The sequence below is a fragment of the Pollachius pollachius genome, assembly GCF_949987615.1.
Source record: "Pollachius pollachius genome assembly, chromosome: 15".
Classification (NCBI taxonomy): domain Eukaryota; kingdom Metazoa; phylum Chordata; class Actinopteri; order Gadiformes; family Gadidae; genus Pollachius; species Pollachius pollachius.
The window spans coordinates 5,738,353-5,761,891 of NC_136948.1; the positions used below are offsets into that span (position 1 = coordinate 5,738,353).

The window sequence follows — 23,539 nt, forward strand, 5'->3', positions numbered from 1 at the left end:
GGGTTCGATCCCTCCTTAAAGACATGCAGCTGAATTCTTCGTAGGTTGCCTAATACTGGGCCATCTGTGAACCCAACAGTAAATAGTAATAAATTAACACATGCTTGTGTCGTGTGCGTTTCAGTTGACATGGACGATGAAGATGGGACATGCCTGCTTGACGTCTTGTGGTGAGTCTGGGTCGAGGCTGTTCCGGGATGTTCCGGGTTCTTCTGAAATCGTCCCCATCCATTGCTGTGGATGTCACGTCAGTTCTCGGGCGCCACACTCTACGTCACAGCGGGGGCTTGAACCGGCGACCCCAGGATCAGCAGTGACGAGTGAGGTCCACCCTGGAGGACACCGGGACCTGTATCATAAATATCCTGGAGTCTATGTTCTGTGTCTCGCTGGGACTGTGGACACAGCAACTCGTACAACAGAGGGGCAATTTCTTTGTATCTTAATTTAATGTACATTACATTTCTGTTAAACATATCTAACTCGGGTCATCCATTCATCTTTATATTCATCGATCCACCCGTCTGTCCGTCTCTCTGACCTGGTCTGGTTCTGTCTGTCCGTCCGTCCATCTGAACGGGTCTTCTTTTGTCTGTCTGTCCTCCTAACCCGGTGGGCTTCTGTCCGTCAATCTGTCTGACCCGTTCTGCTTCTGTCCTTCCCAGTGACCCACAGGCCCTGAACGACTTCCTCCATGGGACCAATGAGGTGAGAGAACCGTACCGCTATCGTTTTATTAATAGACAAAGGTAGCGCTTTAATAAACGCCCACTCTCTATCATAGCACTAGACACAGCATGGAAGTATTGTTGTATTTGGGGACAGACTCACACACACCCTGTTTTTGTGTATTTGGGGACCTTCCCTTAAACGCTGCTCTCTCTCCAGCTGCAGTCTGAGGACCTGCTCATCTCCTCGTCTTCCGGGGAGCCCTCCCTCTTTGCAGACCCCCCGGTGAGTTGAGCACACACACACACGCACACACACACACACACACACACACACACACACACACACACACACACACACACACACACACACACACACACACACACACACACGCACACACACACACACACACACACACAGGGGTACACTGCATGCACAAACACAATCGCACACACAGGCACACTGCATCCACCCAGAAACACACACAAGTTACACAACGCATACACACTAACACAGACACACCCTGGTACAAGCACATGGGTACACTGCATACACAGAAGCACACACACACACAGGCAGTCACATAGGGGAGCTCACATGGGGGAACACACAGGAGTACATTGCGCACACAGGCACATATGGGCTCAGACACACAGGCACACCCTTAGAGAGCGATTCACCGGCAGCATCTGTGCAGGCAACGGCTAAACCATGCCAATTAGCAATTAGATGATGTGAACCCGTCCCACCTCCTCCTCCTCCTTCCCCAGAGCCCTGTCTCCTTGCTGGGAGATGACAGGGACTCCTCAGACACGCCTCCTTCGGGCTGCGTGGACCTCTCCTTCCTGGAGGAGGCTCTGCTCTCCTCCCCAGAGGGGTCCCGGGAGGAGGTGCAGCAGGAGGTGGGAGACCACCAAACCCCAGAAGATGAGGACGAGGATGTGGGCCGAGGAGGAGAGGAGGAGGAGGAGGAGGAGGTGCAGGAGGGGATGGCTTGTGACATTCTGCAGCAGAGTCTCCAGGAGGCGGACATCACAGAGCAGACCCTGGCCCTGGAGGCCGACCTGGTACACCCCGGAGACGGCCTGTCCCTGTACGCCCCCGCCCCTCTCCTGCTCCCGCCGCTGGCCCCACCGTTCCTCCCCAAGCCTCACACCCTGCCCAGGGACACCCAGGCGGCCGTGGAGCCCCCCCATCCCTCCCTGCTGGCGGTGGGACCCGGCTGTCCCTCCCTGAGGCCGACCGGTCCTCCCCAGCTCATGGGCCTCCTGCCTGGGAGCGTGTTCCCCACCCCGCCCCCGGAGAGCTCCTTCTCCCTCAGCCCGGCCCAGGCCTCCGGCATGGTCATCCACAAGGCCATGCCCAGCCTGACCGGCCGTCACCTGACGGGCCCGGGCCTGAGGGCGGCCACCACCGCCTCTTCCCCTGGCATCCTCCTGCATAGAGCCCCTCTCCACATCCAGCCCAAACTGCCCGTCAGCATCCAGCCCCGATTGGTTCAGATCAGTCCCAAGCCGTCGGGGCAAAAATCCCAACAGGGTCTCACCTTTGTCCCTGGGACTCCCTCGCCTAATATCTTGCTGTCCCAGGCGGGGTCGAAGCCTCCGCCTTCACAGCAGCAGCAGCACAACCAGCACCTCAGCAAGCCCCTCAGTCTGCAGCTGGTCAACCAGGGTGGCTCCTTCGTGCTCCAGCCCCAGGGACTCTTCCAAGGCCCGAACCAGTTCCTCCTCCCGGGCCAGTGTCCCGTCACCATCGCCCAGCCGGCCGGCGCGGCGGGACCCATTCTGACCTCCAGCCACCAGGGGTCCTCGGTCCACGGCGTGGACCGGCCCCACATCCTCACGCTTCCCCACCGGCAGCTCAACTTCGGCCCCGTCTTCACCAGCCCTAGCGGGCAGCTCTCCCTCCGCCAGGCCACCGTGCTCTCTGGGTCTCTGCAGCTCCAGTCAGCGCCCCCTACCGTCTTCCAGATGCCAGCGCACCTCGCCGGGGCCTACAACCCAGGGGGGCAGGGCCAGCGGGCCACTTTGGTCCACAACTCTGCCCTGGGGAACCACATCACGTTGATCAACAGCTCCGGGGTGCTGCCCCCTGACCTGACCTCCATCTCCATCCTGAACGGCTCTCAGCTGGTGCATGGCATTCCCTTCGCGGCCCCGGTCCCGAGCATACAGGCCGGGGGCCCCGAAGGACAGCTGAACCTCCAGCAGGCCTCGGTCGTGGTTCTGGCCGACCGCACGCTTCCTGAAGAGAGGGTCCATCCAGAAGAAAACTTCCACCAACTATCCCAGGTAGGTTCCCTCTCGTCACATGGGTGTGGAGGTTAAGATGAACCTTCAGATTGAAGGGAAGGAGGCCTAATAATGTAAATATACCTTAATATTGAATTCACCAAACTTGGGTGATAGGATCACGTCTTTCTCTTTGTGTCCTTGAAGGCCTTCCGACCAGTCGTCCATCACGTCTCCGTCAAGCCCCCCTCTCCCCCGGTGGTCACTGTTCTCCAGGCCCCAGCGGGACCCCCTCTGGTCCCAGACCCGGTCTCCCAGCTCCCCAAACCCCAAACAGACATGAGCCACGAGGTGGAGGAGCTGGACCACTCCATGGTTACCAACCAGGCCTTGATGCAACTCCAACAGGTCAGAGGTCACCGTGAGATGTGCTGGGTGATGCACGGGTTGGATGATGTAGGGCTGGATTTTTTGGTTGATAGATGTCATCGCTGATGGGTGTATTGGGTAATGTAACGAGTCATTGACCCATGGGGTCATCTTCCTATTCTATTAAGTAACATCATGTCATCTCATACATGCATCATATGTGAACAAAGGTCACATTCCAAAGATGGCTCTTATATGGACAAGGATGGGACTCAGATGGTGTGGAAGGGGGAAATTGAAACCAAGATACGCCACCTGTTAACCCACTACCCCTCTATTTGCATGACTATGTCTCCTCTGCAGCAAGCACTTAGTTCTGCCATCATACCTTCTGAGCTCCTGATGGGAGCTCTACCAGTCGGGCCGATGGATTCCCTTGATTCTACTCCAGACAATGAGAGAGAGGCTCTGTCCCAGATACAGTCCTCCATGGCCCAGGCTGACACCCTTGCTGCACTCGTGGACCAATGTGTGGAGGCCTCCCCCCTCCCGCCTGACTCTGAGGAAGCACTTGAACACTGTTCGTCCCGTCCTGTACAGGAGACACCAAGCACAGCATCAGCCAGCTTCTCACCAATCAACCAGGGGGCTCCATCTCAACCAGAGACTCCCGCGGCACCAGTACCAGGTCACCAGCCTCAGCCCCTAATCCGGCCCCCGGTTCTGCAGGCCTCCCTTCCTCTGATGCAGAACTTTGACTCAGTTCCTCCAACCCAGTCTGAAATCCAACCCCAGGTCCATGTCTTAGAAGCCTTTGTGTCCAACATCCAAACCCAGGCCTCAGTGCCTCACGCCCACCCCGGGTTGGTGGTCCCGGACCAGGACCAGGTCTTCAACCTGTCCCAGCACCACCATCACCCCCAGTACCAGCAGCATGACACCCCGGTCACGCCCGCCAGCCTCTCCAGCGGGGCAGAAGAACCAGCGGTCCAACAGCACTCAATAAGCAGTAGGTTACATCACTTCCTGTTACTTGAACATCACCCAATCGGTTTCTCCCAGTTCAACTTCTAGTCTGTCCATACCTCATGTTCATTGCACCTTCTCGCTGGTGTCCCCTGCTCAGAGCCAGCAGCTGCCTTGGTCTTAGAGGGTCCAGAGTTTTCCCTTGATGTCCCCCCGCCGTCTCTAATAACCCAGGCCCTGGGGAGCCTCGGGCCCCTGGATCACCTTGAGGTCCTTCAGGAACCTTCCCTTCAGCCTGTGGATCAGGTGAGGCATTTAGACGGACGATGGAAGCCAAATCCTTCAATAGATCATTAGATCTATCATTGTTTTATTAAATACGTGATAAAAGTAGCCAAAAGTCCACAACAAACTTAACCAAAGATTTCAAATAACTAAATCTACAGAGTTTGTTATTGCTCAAATTTGCTTCCTACTTTTAACTGAGACCAACCATCTCAACACATTTGTTTACTTACCAGAATACGTCGTATCTGTCTGACTACAAGATGGACCTAGGCTCTCCCCCATTGATGTCCCCTGGGCTGTCGACCTTCTCGGGCCAGCTGGCAGAACATGTGGAGCAGGTGATGGAGGACAGACCCACCCCTGCAATGCGACGGCTCAGGTACGCGGCCATGCCTGGCAGTGCAGGTATTACACAATACCACAGCAGCACAATTTACAACAGATTACTACCGCAGAGTAGACATTACCGTTTGAACCTGGAAGAGAATGTCATTTAGTTTATTTTCAGTGAGTGGGTTACCAGAGGGAGGGGGGTTTATGGGGGCCTCGGGGGCAGGATCGTTTCTGGGCGTTTCTTACTCTCAAAGGAAAGGTTCTTGTTTTGTTCCCCCCGTATCCTCAGCCTAGGGGAGGTAGTCATCCTTGAGCAAGATGCCCTCAGCCTACCTGCTCAGTATGGACTCGTTGAATTCAAGTGTCTGATAAATGAGTAAAAATGGGGTAGCAGTTGTGGTCTGGTCTTTGCCCAGTGAGTCTGGCGAATGGTTAGTGTTAATGAGTGTTTGATCCTTGTTTGGGTAGAGCCACACAGCACTGTGACTCCCCTGGCTCCACGCCACACAACATCCCTCGGGCTCCATAAAAGTGATTGACATCCAGCAGCACTGGGAACGGGAGGGCTGTTGCAAAAGATCGGTTTCAGCACCATCACGCCTCCTCTCATTACCATCACCGTCGGCACCTGGCCAATCATGGGCCTTTCTTTCCTGTTCTGAGATTGTCAGACACAGCAAAAGCACTCCCAGCAGAATTTACCAAACCCACTGCCTGAAGATGGAGGCAACATGGGCTGTGCCAATCAGGTGTTTGTGTGAGGGGGGCAGAGGGTACTACTCGAAGCCCTGTAGTAACTCCTCCCTCCCCCTGCAGTAACTCCTCCCTCCCCGTTCCCATGGTTTCCATGGTAACTCCTCATTCCCAGTTCCCCGGGTTCCCAGTAGTACCTCCTCCCTCCCTGTGTAACTCCACCCTCCCTGTTCCCCAGGTTACCGGTTAACCCCTCCCTCCCCGTTCCCATGGTTTCCGTGGTAACTCCTCCCTCCCAGTTCTCCTGGTTCCCAGTGGTAACTCCTTCCTCCCTGTTCCCGGTGAACTCCTCCCTCCCCGTTCCCATGGTTTCCATGGTAACTCCTCCCTCCCAGTTCTCCTGGTTCCCAGTGGTAACTCCTCCCTCCCTGTTCCCGGTGAACTCCTCCCTCCCCGTTCCCATGGTTTCCGTGGTAACTCCTCCCTCCCAGTTCTCCGGCTTCCCAGTGGTAACTCCTCCCTCCCTGTTCCCCAGGTTCCAGAACCAGCAGCTCCGGGACCAGGCGGCGATCCAGACCCCCTACACCCACGCGTCCTTCACCACGCTGGGGGAGGCCGTGGGCCGCCTGCTCCCCTACCACGCCTGTGCCGGCCCCCTACCCCCCCGGGACCACTTCCACCTGGGTCAGCAGGGTCGTTGGGTCTCCTCCAGGGATTCTGACTTCTTTATTGACACGTGGAAGTCATTAGAACCCTGCCTCCTGTTTTATAAATGTCATACAGGCAGCATTGGCTGCACCTTAGACCTCTGATTACTTTAATTACTGAAAAAGTCAGACCCAGATTGGTTGATTTTGGGACTGAGCTAGCAGACTGGAAATTGCCGAGACAAAATTGGCATCTTTGAAAGCAGCAGATAACGCTGCCTCAGACTTTGTTCCACTTGGTGACCCCAGTGTAATGAAGTCTCTCTCTCTCTCTCTCTCTCTCTCTCTCTAGTGGACCAGGAGTTTGACTCTGTGTCCGGGTTTCTTCTGAAGCGAACCAAAGACATGGTCAACAAATACCGACAGCTGCTGGTGGCTGAGGCTCAGGTGAGACAGCGCTGCCTCTTCAATTCTGTAAGATAAACGACAAACAGTGACCATTTGAACCAAGTGGCCTCCTCCCATGGGGCATCGGTCTCCACTCCCCTAGTGTGAGCTCACTCTCTGCCCCCCCTCTGGGGGTCCCACAGCAGGACAGCCCCTCGGCGGAGATGGTGATGCTAGAGCGGCTCTTCCTGCAGGCCGAGCGCTTCGCTCTGGGGGAGGACCGGCGGCGCGCCCGCAGAGACCCAGGTGAGGACCCCGGGAACCAGACCCTGGAGAACCAGCCCCAGGGGGAAGGGTTCATGTCATGCCACCAGGTGTGGGTGTGATTAGCTGGTACAAGCCGCTTGAAAATCATTCCTTCCCTGTGCCAAAGTGACATCACAAGTGGGCCACCTGGATATACTCTGGATAGATCAGTCTACCAGCCTACCCAGTGGACTGTAGCAAACGTTGCTCATCTATCCGTCATACATCTAGGTGGACACGCCCACTTGTGATGTCACTATGGCACAGGGAAGGAATGATTTTCAAACGGCTTGTACCAGCTAATCACACCCTCACCTGGTGGCATGACATGAGCCCTTTAAGGGTACACGTGAAACCGTCTTGACACGTCTTGATATGTCTGCCTTTAGCCGTCTGACAGAGGGTGGAGTCATAAGGCGAGGCTGATGACCCTCCGCCTGACACCAGCTGTTGCTTCTGTTCCAGAGTCCTTCATGGCAGCCCTGACCGGTCCGGCCTCCTCGCCGTGCGGCCCCTCCGGCCCGCTCCCCAGCCCGTCCCCCCCGCCCACCTGGCCCCGCCTGTCGGATCGCCCCCCCGGTCTGAAGACCTACCGCTCCAGCTCCAGGGGGGGTCTCCGGCTCACCATCAAGCACGAGTCCGGGTCCCGGAAGGTGGTCCGCCACTCCGCCTGCGACCCGGCGCGCAAACGGAACCACGCCGGCCTGCTGACCAATGGCGGCGGCGACTCTATGAGGGGGCGGGACAAGGAGGCGCCAGGAGAGGCCACGCCTCCACGGCCTCTGAACGGCAAGGGGATATCCAACGGAGCTCCGCCCCTTAAAGCCGCCGGGCCGCCCCCGCCCGTCAGTGAGGCCGCTGAACCCCGGACCGCCCCCGAGCCCGAGCTGAAGCCCGCGGGTCCGATCGCCGTCACAGAGCCGCGGCCCGTCTCGCCGCCTCGTGATGTCAACCCATGCGTGAAACGCTATAGGCCGGAGGTGCCTCTGTGGGCGGAGCTAAGGGCCAGCCCTGCGACCTCGCCGCGCCAGGAGGACAACGTGTTGACTGAACATCTCCAGAGCGCCATCGACAGCATCCTGGAGCTCCAGCGTCTTCAGGGGCCCAGCGGGGCCCAGTCCAGGGCACCGCTGGGCCCCGCCCTGGACCAGGCCCTCACCGGCATCCTGGATGGGAAACCAGTGAGGTAGCCTGACCGGGTCGGGTGTGGCGGGATGACCTCCACCAGCAGGCCCATGTCATCGTGGGGGTCTCCACCGTGGAGGTCTCCATCGTGGGGGTCTCTCGTGAACAAGGGCCCCACTGTACTAAAGAGAGGCGTGCCTCCCTTTACAGGGGCGGACCGACGCGGCGTCGGCGCCCTGGAACAGAGCGGCCAGAGCCAGACGAGATTGACGAGATTACGCTCTGTGTTGCCCGATCGTGACGCACAGTGGGTGGTCTCTGTATGGGCGGGGTCTAGAGAGACAGTGGGACCCAGATGCAACGCAGACGACAGCACTATCTACGGTAAATAGATGTTAGATACTTCATTTTGGTGTACATGTTTGTGGAAACAAAGTTCTACTTGAACAGCTCTACAGTTCCAGTGGTAGTTCATAACTTCATCCAGAGGTTCACTGCAGGCCGCCGTCATCAGCATATAGTATTTAAATATTAGCGAGCAGAACCGACACGCGTGGCGTAGACAAACGATTCACTAGTTTTTTAAAGATTCCTTTAAAATGTGAACTTTACTTTGCATAGTGCCAAGCTTCCAGGGTGTTTATTTTGATAATCCGTGCCAAGCGTGTTTTAAAAACCGAGTTGTGGCGAGGAAGACGGAGAAATGCAGTAGGTTAATGTGTGTGTGCATGCGTGCGTGCGTGCGTGCGTGCGTGTGTGTGTACCTGAAATATTTATATATTTACTTATCTTTGACTTGCGTGCCTGAACTTAGGGTGTGAATTGAGGTGGTCGAGTTTGCCCGTGATTTTGTAACCCCCCCCCCCCCCCCCCGGTGGCCACAGCTGATCTTGAATTCAGCAGGCTCCATTTTGTCTTCATGGAGTGAACCCCAAAGAATACGTGAGCTTCTTTCTAAAATCACCAGCAAATGTCAGCATTGTCCCTTCCTCGCCCTCCCTCGCTGCCGACCGACGGACGAGAGACAGGCCAGACGAGAGATAGTTGTAGTTCGATGTCCGTGTTTTGAGAAAGACCAAGAAAGTAGCATTACGTTTTATCACGCAAGCAATAAAGGGGAGTGGGGGGGCAGGGTCGGGGTGGGGAGAGCAGACGGCGCTTAACAAATGAAGGGAAATCGTCACGTGACAAACACAAGGGAACTTTGCGTTTGTGGGGTTTCTATCATTTGGTGCCCATGTATTTCAGTAAAGGTCAAATACTGTGTCTCTTAGGCAGTACCCTGGGTTCAGGGGTCACAGAACACGTCACCACACCAGTAAGACCAGCAGTCAGTTGGGAAGTCGAGAAACCAAGCAAGGTTATGCAGTCACTTTGGTAGTTTTAATATTCATTTCCGATGTATGACAATACTTTGACTGCAACATACAGCCTTTGACCAAAAGAACGACCGTAATTAAGACAATATCACAATTTAACATTATATTTAATATTATTTATTTGCAGCAGTTGCCCACTATGCTTTGTTGTATTTCGAAGCGATGTTTTGCAATGTTTTACATGACATTGACAATCTGTTTGTTCTCTCCTGTGTAATAAGATGGATCCTGTCCAAGGGAAATGTTAATCCCTTAGTCATAGAAAGATGATTTCCTTAAAAAGTGCCAAACCCTATTATGAAATTTGAGCAAAAGGTTCTCAGAAAATGGAATGAATCTTTCCATTCGCTAACTCGTCAAATCTAAATCTAAATGTGATGTATTATGAAGTAAGAGTGTCAAATTCTTGCTCTTTGGAGACAACTTTAAGGTTAAATGTAGTGTTCAGAATATGCCTTACTTAAGTCGACTATGTCTTTAGAGATTAAGATTAATGTTTTAAATACTGCGATAACATTATTCTACCGCATGGTTTATGAAATGTGAAACATTTGAACCAAACTTCCCCCTTCATGTGAGTGATTTAGGGGCGTGACAAAAGGCCTTCTCATTCCTTACCATGTCCCTCTGTCCTTAAACTACTTGTATTTTTTCTTTTCTAAAGCTGGGATGATCAAAGTTGCTCAATAATATGCAGTAAGGTTAGGGTTGTGGGTGGGAGGGGCGTGGCTACGGTGTGGGGGCGTGGCTAAGGAGTGACGACGTAACGAGGTCACTAGACAGCAATGTCATTCAGAACACGCATTACAACGCCGTCGTCAACGGTAACACTTACTTCGAAGGAGATGGGACAATTAATAGAATGAAAACACATACTTACAAACCTAACAATCTATCGAAACATTCGATATTGAACCTTTTCCTTTAATTTACGAAGTCGCAGAAAATGCATCACCATTCTAACTGATGTAATTTCTACTTTAGAGAAGTGGCCGTTTGTCGGTATGTGATCAGCATGTGATATTTCGGGCGAACGTCGTCCAGGACTTAATCAGCGCGTAGTGCTATTTTGAGGTTTGTTTTTATTTGTGACTGAACTGTGAACCGAGGGAGGCAATCTCACCAATTCAACTCCAGATACAAACCATTCGACTGACGTATTGTTCCATTGCCAAAATCAAGAGGCCTTAATTCAGCAAAACTAGATTGTAAGAAAAAAATTCAACTAAAGACTGCTTTGACCTGAAAGTAACGAATGATTCATATATTAAATATTAAAACCACTTTTTTACTCATTTTTTACAGACTATTTATTAAACTGTGATTTTGTAAGAAATAAAAACATTAAATGGGAAACATTGTCAGTTGCATTTTTTCCTTCAAATAACGAACAGAAGATTCAAGGAATTCAGCAGAACAGAGATGATCTCCATGGAATATTTGATGCACATCGTCTGTACATTTAAACATGTTTTTTAAAATAAATTTAGAATATATTTCAGTGCCTTTCATTGTATCTATCGAACTAAGGACTTTCCTGTTGTGAATACGCCCTTTGACAACATAACAGATTTATAACATTAAATCCTTTGCTGGTTGAGCCCGGTACAGACATTTTAAAGGTGTGATATGCCACTAGGTGTGAGTGATTAGCAATTAGCCATTACTAATTGGCTGTAATTAGCCATTACAAGCAGTTTGAAACTCCATCTCTTCCTGTGTTTTAGTGGCATCACAAGTGGGCTTGTCAATCTAGAATGTATGATGATAGTTGAGCAACATTTGGTACAGTCCACCGTGTAGGCTGGTACTGATCCACCCAGCATACATCTAGGTGGACACGCCCCCTTGTGATGACACTAAGGCACAGGGAAGGGCAGATTTTCTAACGGCTTGTGACGGCAATCACACTCACACCTGGTGGCATAACATCACCCCTTTATGTTCTGCTGTGGGATGTTATAAAAAGGTCTCAATCAATGGAGACACGACAGAAGAGATCTAGAGAAAAACTGGGACGTAGAATACAAAGAAATCTTTATTTATTTTTTTAAAATGTTGAGTCAAACATTTCATCTCTTTTAAAATAAACTCCATGGTGCACACTTCTGACGTCCCACGTCTCTTCACCCCGTCCCATAATAAAAAACAAAAACATAATAAGCAGACTATCTAGACCGTGGCGGAGGCGGGGTATTGAACCCGGTCCCTCGGTGGTGCTCGGAGGTTTAGGGGCCCCTGGGTACAGGGGCCGGGGAAATATCCGAGCCTTCAGGGGGAGCCTGGGAACAGAGAGGGGGCGTGGTAGGAGAGGGTCCACCTGGACCTTCTCCAGGGGCCCCCACTCTCAGGGGCCCCAAGGACCAACCAGAGAGAGGTCCCCCGATGAAGTGACCGTCAGGGGAGTGAGATGCTCTTGATTGGTGCCTTGGGGACCCCTGTTGTCGTTTAATCTATCCAATGAAAAAGAGCCTCATTACATCCGTCCAATGAGAGCTGATATTGTTAAGTCATCCGTCCAATGAGGATGAGTGTTGCCGGGTTATATAGTTGATTATGTTCCCTTATCTGTGGAGGAGGAGTATGTAAATAAATATGTAGATCAACAGATTATTTTTTTTTAAATGAATCAAGTGTATCAATCGGTTCAATAGATCCGTAGATGAAGGCTGCTGGCCTTCATGGGGGGGGGGGTGGGCAGGGGAGCAAAGGGACAGCCGTCAGCTGTGGACTGAGCATGTGCGCACCAAGCTCCGCCCACTGTACACCTCATCCAACGGGTTGCCTTTGGCACCGGACCGGGTCGCCCCCGGGCCAATCAGAAACGAGCTCTGGCACATTCAGGTTCTGTAGTCCAGCGTTCGGCCTTCGAGGGGGAGGGGGGGGGGGGGGGGTCTCTGTACTGAACATAGCTTTTGGCCACGGTCCCACAAACCGCCCGGTTCCGGTCAGCGTTCCTTCGTGCCGGTTGCTGCCGCGGTGCCCATGAGCAACATGGGGGGGGGTGGGGGAATCCCCTTATTGAACACGGTGTTTGGCAAAGTTCCCACAAACCGCCCGGTTCCGGTCAGCGTTCCTGCGTTCCGGTTGCCATGAGCAACGAGGGAGGGGGGGGGGGGGTCCTCAGTGGGGCAGGACGGGCAGGTCCTCGCCGTACTTGTGGCGTAGCTTCCTGTGGTTGTGGTCGACGGCCCAGAGCGGGGGCAGGTGGCGCGGCCGCATGGAGGACAGGAAGTGCTGGCGCCAGCGCCGCTCCAGCTCCATCAGGCCGCGCAGGCCGCCGCCGCCCGCCTGCGCCCGCACCACCTTCAGCCCGTGGGGCACGTAGGACGCGTTGAAGATCCTGCGGCGGGGAGGTGGTGGTGGGTGGGGGCAGAAAAACACGGTTTTAGGGGCTGTGCGATTTATCTAATTTTTAGTCACGATTTTGATTCTTGGGTCAAACGATCTCCAAACTAAGCGTTGAAACGATTTTATTTTATTTATTAAATGTTCTATAGACATTGCAAGAATGAACAGCTGGATACACTTTTGTACAGTATTTTTTTTTTTACATTTTCTATTTGAACATTTTGTGCATTTTTTTTAAATGGCAAATTTCAAAGTTCTGAGTTACAAAGTTTTATTTTGGAGAGAAACGCTGAGTAAAAGCATCTTGTTTTCACACACACACACACACAATAGAATAATCGTGATTTCAATATTGCCAAAAATAATCTTAATTATGATTTTTCCATAATCGATCAGCCCTATATTGGAGTCTACAGCTGCACTTGCTGACGGCCGACAGAAGGGCGTTTTGTTTGGTGCTAGCAGACAGCGGTGATTAATGATATTATCATTAACCTCGTCATGTCGGTACCAGTTTACTCTCTACCCGCATTTGCCGTCTTGCAGGTCTTAAAGAGCCATTGAACCCAAAACCACTTTTATTTTGTTTTAAACATGGTCATTTGTCTTATATGATCGCAAAAACATTAATCGATGCCATTTAATCACCGTGACTCTTGCGTTCAAGTGACAGTTTGACTTTCCCGGAAACCTTAAGTATAACGCTACGGTGTGTGGCGGATTTCATACACAACATTGCATAGTATAATGCTCATAACAGTTACACAACGATGGTACTATTGTCTTTGGGACTAAATCCAACATTAAAGCCCCCCCCCCTGCCTGCATCACCTGGAAAGTCCCGCCATTCCCCCTGAAGACCCGCCCCCTACCCACTCACTTGGAAAGCCCTGCCCCTCTCCCTGAAGTCCCGCCCATCTCCCTGAAGCTCAACCCCTTCCCTTCCTCACCTGGAAAGTCCCGCCCATCTCCCTGAAGACCCGCCCCCTACCCACTCACTTGGAAAGCCCCGCCCCTCTCCCTGAAGACCTGCCCCATCCCCCTCCTCATCTGGAAAGCCACACCCCTTTCCCAGAAGCCCCGCCCCCTCCCTGATCAACTGGAAAGCCCCGCCCGTCTCCCTGAAGCCCCGCCCCTCTCCCTGAAGCCCCGCCCCTCCTCACCTGGTCTCCAGCTCGGCCGCGTACTGCAGGTCTTCGGAGGTCAGCTCCCCGCCGTCCGTGCGTCCGTCCGGCTCCAGGAAGTCCTGGATCAGCCCCTGCAGCTCGGAGCGCCGCCGCTGCGGCAGGGCGTCGCCGGCCGTGAGCAGCGCCCGGGCGGCCGAGCGCACGCGGCGCCGGTCCGAGTCCTCCAGGACGCGCACCCCCTCCTCGCACCCCTGGGGGGCGCCGTGCTCCTCGGCCAGCAGCTGCTTCAGGGAGCCGTCGTGGACGTTGGAGGCGGCGTGGCACGCCGTGCACAGCAGCAGGATGTCGTGGGAGTTGTGGTCCTTCAGCTCGGCGGGGAAGTGGCGCCGGTACTCGTGGGGGACGATGTTCTTCCTGAGGGCGGAGCGGACGGGATGAGCAGGGGGAGCGTGGACGGTGGACTACAAGTATGGCGGCTCAAGTGGGGGTTTGTATTTGTGTGGAAAAAAAAAACAACTTTTCTTTTGAAAAAGTAAGAGGAGGGCTGAACGATTTGGGGAAATCATCTAATTGGGATTTAGTAGGCAAATTTAATTTATGCATGCATTTATATCATAACATCTTTAACTATTGAATTGTAAAAGAAAAATAAATACGAATCGTATCGCTGATCTCCAGTCGGTAAGATTAACAAATCACAAAAAAACGATTTATCGTTCAGCCCTCTGGCTGCTCATTGGCAAATGCGGTTTTCATTTTTGTGGAGTAAACCTTTTTTTTTTTTTTTTTTTACCTTCTTTTTCGGAAAAGGTAATCAGAAGAAAATCTAGTTTTCAGGGTTGTCGATCCAAATAACAGACGTCAACATTTGAACATTGTCAGTTCAGCAGCCAATCTGAGCCGGTGTTTCAGGTCTAGCTCCCGGTCATTGGGTTTCTACCACAGACCCCCCCCCCCCCCCACGTTAAACCCAGAGCCCGGCGCACCTGATGTAAGAGTCCTCCTTGCCACAGACCACACACAGGTTCTCCTTGGCCGTCAGGTAGTAGTCCTGCTTAGACTCCGGCCGGCCCGCTGGCTCGAACAGCAGCCGCACCACGAAGGGGTCCTGGGACTCCAGGACTGGGAACACAGGGTCACAGCAGGATACTGTGGTACTGGTACTGGCTATGGGGCAGGATACTGTAGTACTGGTACTGGCTATGGGGCAGGATACTGTAGTACTGGCTATGGGGCAGGATACTGTAGTACTAGCTATGGGGCAGGATACTGTAGTACCAGCTATGGGGCAGGATACTGTAGTACTAGCTATGGGGCAGGATACTGTAGTACTAGCTATGGGGCAGGATACTGTAGTACTGGTACTAGCTATGGGGCAGGATACTTGAGTACTAGTACTACAGTATCCTGCAGTACCCTCCCTCCTCAGCAGGACTAGTAATAGTACTAGTTATAGTAACTAGTGGTCGGGTACCTCCCAGGCCCTTGTCCAGGTACCACTTGGCCTTCTTCTTGTCGCAGGTGCAGAGTGGCTCTCCGTCGGGGGCGTACAGGAAGCAGTTGTCATAGAGAGGAGACTTCCTGTTGGGAACACCAGACACCAATGGGAGCAGACGTTGGTCAGCCAATTAGGAGCTGGACGGGAAACTTAATTAACCCGTTAATACTTAGTAGACTAGAGGGGGTCGTTACTGAGAACATGGGAAAGGTCATTTCGGAATCGAGTTCAAGAGGGTAACATATAAACAACAGAAGAGGATCAGGGCCACAAATCAGACCTTATTCTCAGGAGCCAAAACAAATGCACAGGTGGCCATAATGCTCTTCTGTACTAACCAGTGTCTCTGCAGGGTCCGATTTAAAATGGGGTTCAAGCCTGAACGGGTCCTAACTTAAATAACATCAGCGGTACATCACCGCTGATGTACCGCTGGGGGGGGGGGGGGGTACTACTTCACCCAGTAGTAGCCCCCCCCACCCCCAGTAGTGGTCCACCCCTCTCCTCACCTGGCGAAGTAGCCCACGCCCAGGGGCTTCCTCTTCTGGTTGCGCCGGGGGTCTGGGACTTGCTGGTCTCCAGCCTCCGGGCTCTCGAAGGCCAGCCTCCTCGGCCTCCGGTCGCCGCCGCCGCCCCCCCTGAACGGGGTGTTCTCGTCCTCCTCCGCGGCCCCCCGCCCCTCCCGGAACGGGACGTCCACCAGCCCCTGGCACTGGGCGGCCAGCTGGGCGTAGGGGGCGGTGCTGGTGGAGAAGTAGGCGGGGCTAGAGGAGGAGCGGGGGGAGGGGCTAGAGTCTCCGCCCAGACCCAGCAGGTGGAAGAACAGAGCGACGGAGACCTGGGCGTCGCACGCCGCGTAGCGCACCTGCAGTCAGGTGCCCAGTGGGGGGGGGAGAGGTCACATGACCGGGGGAAGGGAGGTCACATGACCGGGGGGAGGGAGGTCACATGACCGGGGGGAGGGATATGACCAGGGAGGAGATTGTTCAGTTAAAATAAAGAATAAACATGGCAATAAGCCAGTTGTACCAGTCAACTGACATCTATATATTTTTTTAATGATAAAATTCAATACATTTAAAAATATACAGACACAAAACAGCTCACTACATATAGGAAAGAATTGAATTACATTGCATTTTCTGACTCACACACTATTGAATGTACTTCTTGTGCATAATTGTGATGAACAACATGGAGTTAGCTGTAGTTACCTTAAAAAGGAGAAGGAGGAAGAGAAGGAGAGAGCAGAAGGAGAGAGGAGAAGGAGGAAGGGAATGAGAGGTCACCTGTTCGGCGGTCAGCTTCTGGGCCTCCCAGTCGCTGCAGCGCAGCGCCAGAGATTTGTCCAGAGAGACGCCGAGCAGGTCGGCCGCAAGAGACTTCAGACTCATGCCGTTGTTCAGTAGCACCTTCCTGGAGGGGGGGGGGGGACGACGACACCCTTTAGAACACGGAGACCCCTTCAGAACCCTCCAGAAAAAGGAGACACCTGATTTTTTAGCAAAAAATGGATTATTGATATCTCCTTCAATGAGCCTTCAATAGGAATAAAAAAAGGACCTGCCCATTACTCTTTGAGATCAGAATCATAACTGTGAAAAGCAACTCAACTGTGTCTGCCGGATTTCGATAATAAACATAAAAATCAATCCAAGACTAGGAGGTAAAGGGGTTCTCGAATTCAGGTTGTTTTAGTTTACGGTTTAATTTAGCACTTCTACTCTCTGCAACTTGCAGAGAACTGGAGATTCATTAAGGAGCAGGTAGGGGTTAAGGGCTGATTATGGTCCCACTTTCACGCAACGACCATGCAGACGCTTCGACGCAGTCGTGACCCTTTATGGTTCTGCATCAGGTTTTAGTAAGGGGACCAATCACAGCCCTTGCTGCTGAGTCGCCTCGACGGAGGGTTAACATTTTTTGGGAGGCGCCCGTCAGGTCCTTGCGGTGGCCGCAAGGAGGGTCCGCAAGGACGTAAGGGGTCCGTAACCTCCTTGCGTTGCGTGAACATGGGACCATAATCAGTCTTTTAGGGGGCATCTTGGTCTAGGGCCTGCAGCTGAGCCTGTGGACATGGGGGGGGGCTTTCAGCTGGGAGTGCACCAGCGTAACCACAACACTATCCTCACCTCCAAAGTTAATCCCGCTACAGTGGGTCACTAATGAGGCCTGCCCACGGGGGCGGGGCCTAACCCCATGAAGGGGGCGGGGTCTAACCCACCTTCTGAGGACCAGGTACCGCAGGTCCACCGTGCACCCCACCGCCAGGCCGTGGTCTCGGATCAGCCGCTTGGCGTCTTCGTAGCAGCCCACCCCGACCTTCAAGACGTGGGGGTCTCGCAGGACCTCCATCAGGCTGAGGGGGATGGACCGCGCCCCCCCACCGCGGAGGGAGAGCATCCGGATCAGCACACAGCGGCCCGAGTAGGAGGCCATCTGGAGAAGAGACACCATGGAGGTCCGACCCTTCACCGACACCTGGACGGGGGGGGGCAGCTGAGGGGGTGAGGAGGGCCTGCCACAACAACAACATGCGCTGATCTAAACGGTCATGCAAAACTGTTCTTACGCCGCGCTTCTTTACCCATTCACAGTCCAACCCCAACACGGGGAAGACGGCGAGGTCCTTTCTTAGGGCGGGCCAGGCGCGCTCCCATTCGTCCTCAGAGCCCACTACCACAGGCGCCACCCTCAGCAGCTGCTCTGGAGACGGTAGCGCTGGGGTGGAGGGAGGAGGAGGAGGAGGAGAAGAAACCGCCGTGCCTGGAGACTCCACTGAGACAGGCGGAGAGGCCTCCTCCACCACGGGGGAATCGACTGCCTTGTGACTGCAAGGCAGTCGCTTCCTCTGTCTCCGGTAAACGCGCCATATCAGCAACCCGCTTAGAGTCACCCCGAGAACCGTCGTTATGACGGTCGAGATGGACCCGCGTGGAGACATCTTCGAGTGGGGTAGTAGGACGGGTAGAGGATTCTGGACTGGGAATCAAAACATGCCGTCCGTGGGGCAGAGTTCAACGTGCGTCGCCCGGCTTCTTCGCTGGATAGAGGTATCGGCGTTGCCCTTTGTCACCGGGGACCCCTGGAAATCAATCTCCTCCGTTATACTTTCCGACTCAGCATTGCCCTGGAAAACTATTTATAAACCAAACGTTCAAAGTGACAAGCCGGCCATGCCAAGTCGTAGGCGTTCAGATACCAATCAGGTTATCTAATTGGCGATCTTTATTGATTTACGTCAACACGTTGCAGCTATAATCGATACTCACGACGCGGTTAGACGTGTGGACTCGGGACTAGTTGGTCAACAGAAGAAGTGAGGTGGTCTGATCCACTGCTAGCCATGTGGCTAATGATGACTGCAAACACCTGTACGTCAGTCAGCTGCAGATGTAGACGGGCAGTCATGAACAGAGCGACAGACTGCAAATCAAACGTTTCAATCGTTTCATGTCGCACACGCTTGCTTATCATATCGTTGATTTGTTTATCATATCGACGACAGACAGGTCAGAATGTGAGACATGCTAACGCTCTCCTACAACTATCTCATCAAAACGTGCGTTTCTGTGTCCTTATCTGGCATTGGCTTCACTGTGTAATTATTAAGTATGGACTTGGTAAAACGTTCAAACGGTTACCTGTGTAGGACAAATAAAGAGGCCAGAGCCGGGTACATCCACGCTCGTTTCTTTTGCAGTTGTGATAAAGCACTTCCGGTCATATTATATAGTGACAGCGGCCAGGGGGCGGGGCCGTTCAGCGTAGCGACGCCCATTGGACGGACGGTGTCGAGGAAGGAAACGAACGCTCTCCCACCTCTCCGTCTCCCCGGTGGGTAATGCGGCGGACTTCAGGAACGTTGGATTATGCAGCCAAAGGATTTTAACTGCTTCTTGTGACAGTTAATGTAGATTAATACACAGAGCCAAAAGAAGACACACACAGGAAGCCTTTTTCCTCTACCACCATAGATTTATTCATTCCTTTAGCTTCAATGTTTCTGAAAAGTGGAATAAATTCATGATTTACAAAATCAAATAAAATCAGAATAAAATCATATTCACAGGCTTGATAAAAAACAAAAGAAAAAAAAGAATCTAGCGTTTAACGAGGGAAAATAAGACATTGAGAGATGAACCAGATTGAGAGCAGACCGTGTTGAGGTGACACCACGGTCTAACCGTTCGGCCGTAGCTTGTGCAGAAGTACAAAAAATCCCGTCGCCACGTCGCTTACTGCGGATCACAGCCACCTATGAGGTCCTTTATCTATTCTTAGTGCTTGTGCAAAATAAAAAAAAATAATGGAAATATCGAGAAAATATAGAATGTTAACACAAATAAAAGGAAGATCATGAGGAAAAATCAAATGTTAAGTACTATGGCGAGTACTAAACTATTTAAAATTAAAATAAATGATAGTTTGAAAAGAGGACGCCAGTGGAGGAGTCACCAGCAGGGGGCGCCACAGCCATTGTCGGGTCCAAACTGATTGTTGCTGCAATGACGCCCCTTTATTTACAATGCGATCCTGGGCATCCAATCACAGGATACCTTTGACGGCAATGCTTTTCGTTTTAAAAAATAAAAATCGTTAAATAAACGAGTAAAAGCAGCAGTCCCTTCACACAACCTCTCTACAGAACATGGAAAACTACCACTGCCACCGGCGGTGTGTTCAGTATAGATTCTTTATAGATATATATTTATGCGTAATATATATATATAGGGTCACTTCTTTTACACACACACACACACACACACACACACACACACACACACACACACACACACACACACACACACACACACACACACACACACACACACACACACACACACACACACACACACACCTTTTAGCTAGCCTGTGCCTTTGGCAAAGATAACTTACAACTTCTCCGTTTTAGATTTCATAGCTATTTAAAATATACTCGATGCATAAAAATAAAGATTTTGGCATTCGGTCGCTCTTGAGTTCCTTCTGATTGTGAAGTCATCGAGGGTTAAGACCTCCTGTCTGGAAGCTGGGGGTCTCTCAGTGCTGTCGGTGGTCCGAAGGCCAGTGAGGGGGCGAGGGGGGGGGGGGGGGGTTGGGGGTCAGCTTTCGGGGTCTCCCACCACGTTGCAGGGGCGAAGGATGATGACAACGATCATGCTGTCATAACAACAAAAACAGATACAGGCAATGGTAATGAGATGCTGGGGTGGGCGGGGCCAACCACTAGAGGTGGAACCTCACGCCCCGTCCGTCTCCCCCCCCCCACACACACACACACACACACACACACACACACACACACACACACACACACACACACACACACGTCTCCTCACCCCTCCCCTCTGCTTCAGAAGACGCCTCCCCCTCCTCTCCAGCCGCCACATCAGCCTCTACAGTTTTATATATCTTCCTCCTCAAGTCTTTCCTTCCCCCACTGCTGTAGGGGTGCTCCCTAACCCCCTCCCCCCGGGAGAAGGGGTCGAGAGGAGGGGCTTCAGATCTCCCTAACCCCCGCCCCCCTCTAAGGGGAGAGGGGGGAGAGAGAGGGGAGGGTCTTCAGAGCTGGATCTCGAAGGTCTGGTGCAGCTCGCTGGAGAAGGGGTTGGTGGGGGAGGGGGAGGCGTGCTGACGGGACCGCCCCTCCAGCGCCGCCCACTGGGCCTCGAAGGCGTCCACCTGCCCGGTGGAAGGGGGCGGGGCCAGGGCGGGGGAGGGCGGGGCCAGGGAGGGGAGCTGATGGGAGGCGGCGGCAGTGGCCCAGTTCTCCCCCGCCACGCCGCCGCCGTTGAACGCCGCGCTGCCATTGGACGAGGGCTGCAGCAGGGGGGCGGGGCTGAGGGCGGGGGGCAGGAGGAGGGGCTTGCTGTAGTGGGCGGCGGCCAGCGCGTGGGGGTGGGCGTGGCCGTGGTCGTAGCGGGGCGCGGGGAACTGCTGCGGCATCATCTGGGGGTGGGGGGCGATGGAGGGGGGCGGGGGCCCGAACACGTTGGCCACCATCTGGGACGGGGTGACGCCCACCACGGGCACACTGGGCGGGCCGAACGCCAGCCCGTTGGACGCCGGGTAGGCGCCCGCCGGCTGGGCCGGGTAGGCCGGCTGGCGGGGGGGCAGCATGGGCACGGGGGGGGGCAGGAAGCCCATGGGCGGGGGCACCCGGACGGACTTGGTGACCTCCTCCAGCCAGCGGTCCGCCTCCGAGGGGGTGCGGCGGTGGGAGGGCAGGGCGGGGGAGGAGCCGGGGCCCCCAAGGGCCACCGCCGCCGCCGCCGCTGCCGTGGACCAGTCACCTCCTGTTCGGGGGGGGAAAGAAGGCACCAGGAGGGGCGGGGAGAACAGAACAGCAGTGAGGAGCAGTACCAATGGAGGTACCAGGGTGCCCAATACCAATCCTATTCAGACATTGCCTACACGCTGTATGAATCTAACACGTGTGGAGAAACCCTGAGTCAACACGGCACCAACTTTCCCCCTAGCACGACGGCCCCTGGAATGAACCAAGGCGGGCCCTTTCGGTAAACAGTGCAGTAAATCTCCTCATGAAGGAGGAGTGCATGGGATGAGGTCACGACGTATGGATGATGCACCGGCAGGATGGAGGCATAGGAAGGGGCCCGGGGAGCGGCTCTCCGTCAAAACAACTCGGCTTTGTTTCTTGCTCGTTCGCGAGTAGTAGCAAAGTCTTTGTCTGTCGCGCTTCAGAGTTCTCGAACGCTCTTATTTTGTAAAAGTGTTAGGGTCCTGCTCAAAGGGGCGGAAAGCGGACATTTGGGATCGAACCCAGAGCCGTTCGACAGCCTAGCTGCCAGCCTGCCGTCATATCACCCTCGTACTTAACATAATATCTGCGGTAAAGGTGGAGAGAATCATACTGGAAAGAGATGCTCTCATGCTAGAAGCTATGCCAAGACGCCACAGCTGTGACATAGCATACATTCTAAAAGCTATGCTAAGACTTCAATATAGCTTAACTGCATGAATATAAGCTAGGAGAGGTTAGCCAAACATAGCTTACATGCTAAAATATATGGTAAGAGACCATAGACAGACATGGCTTACATGCTAAAAGCTATTCAGAGACCAAAGCCAGACATAGCATAGCTTCTAGCATGTAAGCTAAGAGACCATAGCCAGACATAGCAAGCACTCATGGAAAGGCAGGCCGAGCACCAAACGCATCATGCACATTTCTCAGGCCGGACAAACACGAGGACCGGACCTCCGGTGAGCTCCAGGGTGGTGGTGGTTGTGGGGGGGGGACTGTGGTGCTTACCTGGGGCCGAATGGGGGCCCGCTGGGAGCCTAGCCCAGGGGTTAGTGTCCCGGGCGGGCAGCGGAGGGGGCAGGGCTGGGGGGTAAGCAGGCGACGAGCCGTTCACTACAGCACAGAGAGAGACAAGACGCTAGAGCCGGGCATGCTAGGCTAGGCTAGGCGCGCGCCGCGACACATGCAGGCGCGCGCCGCGAACACATGCTGTGAGCGAACGGGGTTTGTTAGGCGGTGGATGCAAATGTTAACAAATAAATGAATGTAAAATGGAGAGTTATGAGTGAGCCAACGTGACGGATGAGATCGTTGAGTCAGAAGCGGCTTCTGATCGAACCAATGCCCAGTGAGAGCGCGAGGGGGGGAGCTGACCTGGAGCGACCGGCGACTGTGGGGAGGAGGTGGGCTTGGGCATGGGGGCGGAGGCGAAGGGGTCCCCCGGCCCCCCGCTGAAGGCGGTGGTTATCTGACTGCAGAGGGAGCTGATGCTGTCGGCCTCGCCCTCCACCTCCACCACTGGGGAGGGAACACCAGACAACAGGGCTATGGGGACAGCAACACAACGTTACACAACGATACACACAACACCAGACAACAGGGCTATGGGGACAGCAACACAACATTACACAACGTTACACAACACCAGACAACAGGGCTATGGGGACAGCAACACAACGTTACACAACGATACACACAACACCAGACAACAGGGCTATGGGGACAGCAACACAACATTACACAACGTTACACAACACCAGACAACAGGGCTATGGGGACAGCAACACAACGTTACACAACACCAGACAACAGGGCTATGGAGACAGCAACACATTATTCAACAACCACACCAAACCCAATAACACTAATCTCAACAACAAGCCTAAACACAACAAC

At 53.6% G+C, this 23,539-nt stretch overlaps 3 protein-coding genes across 11 annotated transcripts in view; 1 reads left to right on the forward strand and 2 right to left on the reverse strand.

Annotated features, from left to right (window-relative positions):
- Window positions 1-129: 129 nt before the first annotated feature.
- LOC307086889 (BRD4-interacting chromatin-remodeling complex-associated protein) lies at window positions 130-8,082 on the forward strand (the record flags this gene model as incomplete). The annotated part of the gene is made up of 12 exons (XM_079752235.1): window positions 130-170; window positions 666-708; window positions 889-954; window positions 1,440-2,963; window positions 3,111-3,311; window positions 3,636-4,281; window positions 4,399-4,544; window positions 4,760-4,905; window positions 6,088-6,236; window positions 6,552-6,646; window positions 6,790-6,892; window positions 7,358-8,082. 12 exons carry the CDS (start codon window positions 130-132, stop codon window positions 8,080-8,082), a joined length of 3,885 nt encoding a protein of 1,294 aa, XP_079608361.1.
- A 3,334-nt stretch (window positions 8,083-11,416) lies between these two features.
- Window positions 11,417-19,069, reverse strand: exd2 (exonuclease 3'-5' domain containing 2). Of its 3 annotated transcripts, none has more exons than XM_079752030.1 (10): window positions 19,017-19,069; window positions 18,645-18,759; window positions 17,960-18,457; window positions 17,597-17,853; window positions 16,662-16,788; window positions 15,882-16,237; window positions 15,349-15,455; window positions 14,861-14,996; window positions 13,911-14,288; window positions 11,417-12,739 (listed from the first exon to the last, which is right to left on the reverse strand). In XM_079752030.1, exons 3-10 carry the CDS (start codon window positions 18,314-18,316, stop codon window positions 12,520-12,522), a joined length of 1,938 nt encoding a protein of 645 aa, XP_079608156.1. In that variant the 5' UTR covers window positions 18,317-18,457; window positions 18,645-18,759; window positions 19,017-19,069; the 3' UTR covers window positions 11,417-12,519. The 3 variants fall into 3 exon arrangements, with proteins under 3 accessions (XP_079608156.1, XP_079608157.1, XP_079608155.1); XM_079752031.1 differs by having other exon boundaries at window positions 17,960-18,510; XM_079752029.1 differs by having other exon boundaries at window positions 17,960-18,759.
- A 990-nt stretch (window positions 19,070-20,059) lies between these two features.
- The window catches only part of numb (NUMB endocytic adaptor protein), a 35,675-nt gene continuing 32,195 nt past the window's right edge, over window positions 20,060-23,539 (reverse strand). For 4 of the 7 annotated variants that reach the window (XM_079752488.1, XM_079752492.1, XM_079752490.1 and 1 more), the window contains 3 exons: window positions 23,018-23,188; window positions 22,652-22,756; window positions 20,060-21,671 (listed from right to left, as the gene is read on the reverse strand). In XM_079752488.1, coding sequence (XP_079608614.1) covers window positions 20,938-21,671; window positions 22,652-22,756; window positions 23,018-23,188 — 1,010 coding nt within the window. In that variant the 3' untranslated portion in view covers window positions 20,060-20,937. The remainder of the gene's footprint in view (window positions 21,672-22,651; window positions 22,757-23,017; window positions 23,189-23,539) is intronic. The other 3 variants (XM_079752491.1, XM_079752489.1, XM_079752493.1) reach the window with 2 other exon arrangements.

What these genes read in the sequence shown, in the direction of transcription:
- exd2 (XM_079752030.1), bottom strand. Translation starts at nt 18,316, where the DNA reads ATGTCTCCACGCGGGTCCATCTCGACCGTCATAACGACGGTTCTCGGG. An exon ending in CGGTACCTGGTCCTCAGAAG is followed by an intron (nt 16,789 to 17,596) that starts GTGGGTTAGACC and finishes CCCCCCCTCCAG; the next exon opens with GAAGGTGCTACTGAACAACG. An exon ending in AAGGAGGACTCTTACATCAG is followed by an intron (nt 14,289 to 14,860) that starts GTGCGCCGGGCT and finishes CTCCGCCCTCAG; the next exon opens with GAAGAACATCGTCCCCCACG.